Raw genomic sequence first — 5,576 nt, forward strand, 5'->3', positions numbered from 1 at the left:
AAAGATATTCTAAATTGCAGGGCCTTTTGCATTTCAACGGTGTTTTCTTTTTCCAGTCGACATATTCTCCGTGTTAGCAACAAAGAGGTAAGAAAGACTGTGCTAATTTCTGAGGCCTTAGGTGGCAAACACAGAGTAGAGGGGACTGGGACCCAGGAGAGAGCAGGATGGGAGAGCAGAAAGAGGCTTTACAACCAAAATCTTTCCGATGCCCTGTCCCAGAAGAGTAGAAAGGGATCCTATAAACTTCTCTAGACCTTTGCGCATGACATGAATTTAAAGGGTATTCAAAGCATCTTTTGTGCTAATTAGACCAGACAGACGGTTCCAAGTATGCTTAACATAGACATTTGAAAGACTAACGCAACTGTTTCTGGGAATAGATATAGCTGTCCCACAGTGAGCTGCACTGAGGTCGTGGTTTCTGTTTCCATTTAAAGTGTAAGTATTGGCGAGTTTACCCTTTTCCAGAGAAGTTTGGAATAATTAAAATAAAATAAAAAATAAAAGAATGCGGTATTCCTGCACAGTACATTTATTAATGAAGAGCAAAACTGAAGTAAAATAAGTCAGGCTATCATCACAGAATTCAGTAGGGACAGCAATAAATTTCAGCAATCTCTAAAAGCGTAATATCACAACCAACCAGGCATACTGCTTCACTTCAGGGTTAAAGTTTCCGCATCAAGTGAATCATTGGCTAGCAAAACAGAAAACGGCTGCTGAACAGATAACGGGCAATGCTCCCGGTTATTTTTATCACTATTCTAGCAAGCCATACATTCAGAATTGCTTTTTTAAATTATTTCTGGAGGACAGTTTGACAGGAGAAGAGCCAATAGTTAAATAAAGTAGCATAACTCTCCTTTCCCACAATACTCAATTAAATGGTTGGCCATTAATGTCAGTTATCTTGAACCTTTGATCTACCTTCGAAAATTTCCTTACCTTGCGATGCAGCCTTCATGAGTCTAAAATAAAATAGCAACTTTAGAAGTTTAATTATAGATATGTCTGGTAATCCTGCTCTGCTATCGACTCAATACAGAAGTTCATTTCTGACAGCTATCAAAATTCAAATGCCTCTGTCTTCGTGAGTCCATTAGCAACAAAAGATGCGATATATACTGACTTGCCATTTTCATGGTAATGGAAGATGTAAGGACAAGAGACTGACAGAGCTCTGAACAATAGCCAAACAAGAAGGAATAATAGTATCTCATTTGATTATTTCTAGCATTAGTGCAACTGAGGGAAATAAACAGTTTTCATCATCAGTTGCCATAGTGCATTCTGCTTTACGTTGCCAAGCCCAGCTAGAGGGATCTTCTAGCAAATATACTAAAATTTGGAAATGCTTTTCCCTTTTCACTGCACTTTCCTCTTGTTGACCAAACTGTTAACACTTGTAGGCATTATTCCCCTGAGATCACAGAGTAGCAAGAAGATTACACCACAGAGAGCCTTTGAGGTCATCAGTCCTGCTCCCCAGACACATGTGGTAGATGGGATCATAGATTGAAGCTGTAAGCCCCAGCAAATGAAGACTACTGGTACAATGGGATAGCATTAAGAGTTTGGAGTTGTCTTTACTATTCAGGTGGGAAAAAATAACTCTGCCCTCTCCTGCAAGCTGTGAAACATGGGCTTTCACCGTAATTCTCCCTGCACTCTTGAGTCTGACTCCCTGACATGCTGGAGAAGTCTCTGCTGTGTTTGTAGGTCACAAAGATTGCAGACTCAGCCCTTCAGGCACCCCTTCTTTGGGCAGGGATGGTTACAGCTCCCTCCTCCCCCCAATAATATGGATAACCATGCCTGTATTTCATATATGCACAACTTCTGCAACAATGTACAATGCACTTGATAATTTTATAGTTTACCTGACCTAAAATCTGTTCCATTCCTACTGTCAAGCTAAATTAAATCCCTTCCCTCAGTAACTTTGTATTTCAGTTAGAAGAAATACAGAGTTTGTATCTATTGCCATGTATCCCTTGGGAAAACAGACTCATTAAGCTTCCATTTAAATCAAAGAATCTTTCACATTATTTGTCTGCTCATTACGCATAATGACAAACATCACAATATTGCAATAATTGGCAGTGCCTTAAAATTTTGCTTTTACTACTTATGCATGAAAGCTGTGCACGTGTTGAAGCCACTCAAGACCCCAGCACTATAAATAGTGCTCTATTGTTAGTGGATAAAAGATGAAACAAGTCTCCCGGAACTAGAGCACAGCACGCCCTATTAAATGTTAAGCTCTGCCTGTGCTAAAAGTGAAAGACGACATCAACTGATAAACCAGTCTGTGTGTCAGACATACGACTGGGAAGAGTTTGCTCTGACTCTGCAGCTTTGCCAAAGCGACCCGGGAGCAGCAACTTATCTTTCTGCCTCGGCAATGGCAGAAGCTGTTACAAGGCACTGGGTGGAAACTCCCATACGCTATCAAGAGCAGTTTGCTCTCCAAGAGCTGGAAGCACACAAACTGGACCACTCTTTATACGCTTTGCCGGGCCCTTCTACAGCTGCCCTGAGCACCAGAAGGTGTATTGTGGAAAGTACAGCTGGGGCTGGGAAGAGCAGCCAGGAGGAGGAAAACACACGCTTTCAGGTCTTGCTGGATGTTGTGCAGTTCCGCCCCGAAGATGTCATTATTCAGACTTTCGAAGGCTGGCTCCTGATCAAAGCTCAGCACGGACCCAGGATGGATGAACACGGTTTTGTATCCAGAAGCTTTACCAGGCAATACAAATTACCTAATGGAGTGGAGAACAAAGACTTGTCTGCGCTTTTCTGCCATGATGGCATTTTAGTTGTTGAAACGAAGAACCCAGTGGGAAAGAATTAGAGTCTTGTCCATAGTTTATTGGTGAGATAAAATAATTCTTAATATAACAAAATAATATAATTCAAGCAACGCTGTAGAGTCTACTAAGCATGTGGCTGTATTTATATTACAGTAAAGGAAAATCTTTGTTTATATTTTTCAGTATGCTGAGTTTATTTTTTGATGTAAAACGTTAGACTGCTTGCTTCCAGATACATATGTGTTGGAAAGCCAGGCTTTTTGAACAGTAGAAAATTTAGGCTAGTCACAGAAAGAGGAAAAAAAAAAATCTATTTGATAACATACTGAAAATAAAGCACATTTATGAGTTCTGTAGGAGGACTTGTATTTCCAAGGAATAAGCATTTGTCATACACAGTCATAATCATTAAAGAAGCAATAGACAGGTTGTGAGTCTTAAGGAAATTTAATCTATGTACCAAAAATTCTGGTTTCTAATTTTTGAGATTAAATTCTTCTTCCTTAGGCTCTGGAAAAGCACACAAATTGAAGGATACTATCAAGAAAAAAAAATATTTCCACAGTTCAAGCTTGTATACAAAAAAAAACTTGAGAGATTACTTTTTAGAAGTGTGTTGCATGTTTGAAACTATAAGAAAAAATAATAATCACTGTCTATATTTGCTTGAAAACACAGTAAGTAAAAATTATACTTTCTGTCAAAGACAAATTGATTTGAAAGAAAACATTCAAAGACATTTAGAAAAGTGGTTTTATTTAACATATTCTACTATCTGTTAGCAACTGATGAAAAAATATTGCTTACAAATATTCAAAAGGATCAAATTCTTCTTTGTGAAGCTCCAGTAATAAAAAGTCATTACTCTAGCACAGGTGCCTTTATTCTTATGCATTTTAGGCAGTCTTGTTTTTCAATCAGATGAATATTTTAGTCTTCCTGTTGCTTGACAGCTTGTGTCTTCAAGAGCAAGTTTTTCTGCCTATCTATAGTCCCACTCTCTCTGTACCAACACAGGCTCTAATTTTAAGTGCAGGAGTTCCTTACTCCAGACACAGATTTAATTTCTGTCACAGTTTCTCTCATTTCATGAGAGTGGTAGAGATTAAAAAAATTCACCCACTATATCCAGTATCTGGTCTTCTCAACATTAAAAAAAAATAATGCTGTAAGTGAGTTCGTAAATACTCAAACATTTGAGGAGACCTGCAAGTCGAACTGCCTCCTTTCATGTGTATTGGAGATGGGTATGACTGCTGTGCTATGAATAGTAAAGGAATGTGGAATGGAAAGTGCCAAGTTAAATACAGACTCTTTATGATAGCCATCTGCTGTTTGGACAAATCAAAAACATATTCAAATGAAACTGAATACAAATACAATTTTAAGAATATGAGAAAAATATGATGAACAAAACCCAGGCTCTCACTAGCTGAAGCCAGAGAGTTCCTTTAGTTTAAAACGAAAGCCCTGAGCTTGTACTTCTGCACACTGCCATTCATTAAAAAGATTTATGTCATGGTTGTTTAGACTTGAAGATATTTGAAGCAATTGACTTTGGAAAAGTGGCTAGTCCAATTCTTGCATTTTATATATTATTTGTGCTAAAACTCACAAGGAATTTGTACAAGAAATGCAGAATAAGATCTGGATTGTAAATTTCCGTCATGTGCAATTATTTTATTTTTTTAATAGAGCAGAAGTCAAGAACCTAATGTTTTCTAACAAACCAAACCAAATATAAAACATATGTCCCTACATTTCCACTCACCCCACACTTTCCCCTCATATTGTCGGTGTTTAGTATGTGTATTGGTTTAAGATAATAAATGATCACACTAGAAAATCAGATCTAGATTTTCAACACTTTTAGGTCAAGAAGCTTCCTCAGCCAGGAATTTTATTGAACATGTAACATGGACTTTAAAAAATGAATTCTAGATACAGGTCTGGATTTAAACTTTACATGCCAACTTTATAAAAGCTCACAAGTTTAGACCCATGGTTACACACCACCTTATGGCACAACTGTTGGGATAGAGTTCAGGATCACTGGTTAGTAACCCGCTTTGGTGATTTTTTGTTTACAGAGGATTTTGTAAATTTGATCACTTAATATTACAGGTTATTATAAAAATTATTCTAGCTATGATTGCAGTGGTGGTATTCATAGCCCTAGAGAAGAAAAAGCAGTTCTAAAAAAACATAACTGATTTAATTATTTTAAATTAGATCATGATTAAGCTGCTGGAAACTTGGCAAGGAATTAGACCAGACAGCCGAAATCATATTGTCTGCTCTATATATGTTGACACCATGGCTACACACAGACATGCTTATGTACACAGGCCTGCCTCACAAAACTGGACGGAGAATTTAGCATTTGGCTGTTCTATATCGTAGGTCTCTCCACATCACGCTGTGCCCAGGTCTGTACTTGCTGATGACGTCACCAGTTAGAAACCACTGGAACGTAGTGATCCAAACACGGCAAGGATGTACCGAGGAGGATTTTACCTTCTGTAGAATCCAGAGCTTTATAAAAGCCTAATGCGTGCTACTTGGTGAATGGGAACTTGCCCTGCCCCAGCACCAGAATGCTCGCGTACCAGGGACCACGCTGGAGTACGGACCTGCCTCTGGCTTCCTGCGTTTTAGCACCAAGAACAAGACAGAGGGAAGTGCTTCTCTCCTTTTTCTAGTGGCAGTTTATCGAAAGTTCTTGAATTAATTGTTTTTATGAGTTTACCAGAACAGCCT

At 38.4% G+C, this 5,576-nt stretch overlaps 1 protein-coding gene across 1 annotated transcript; it reads left to right on the top strand.

Annotated features, from left to right (window-relative positions):
* The first annotated feature begins 2,257 nt into the window (after positions 1-2,257).
* On the top strand, positions 2,258-5,251 carry HSPB3 (heat shock protein family B (small) member 3). The gene is made up of 2 exons (XM_009817719.2): positions 2,258-2,878; positions 5,220-5,251. Exon 1 carries the CDS (start codon positions 2,258-2,260, stop codon positions 2,855-2,857), a length of 600 nt encoding a protein of 199 aa, XP_009816021.2. The 3' UTR covers positions 2,858-2,878; positions 5,220-5,251.
* The last annotated feature ends 325 nt before the right edge of the window (positions 5,252-5,576 follow it).

Source organism: Gavia stellata, chromosome Z (genome assembly GCF_030936135.1).
Source record: "Gavia stellata isolate bGavSte3 chromosome Z, bGavSte3.hap2, whole genome shotgun sequence".
NCBI classification, from domain to species: domain Eukaryota; kingdom Metazoa; phylum Chordata; class Aves; order Gaviiformes; family Gaviidae; genus Gavia; species Gavia stellata.

Excerpts from the sequence above, each read along its gene's own strand:
- HSPB3 (XM_009817719.2), top strand. The coding sequence starts at position 2,258 with ATGTTAAGCTCTGCCTGTGCTAAAAGTGAAAGACGACATCAACTGATA.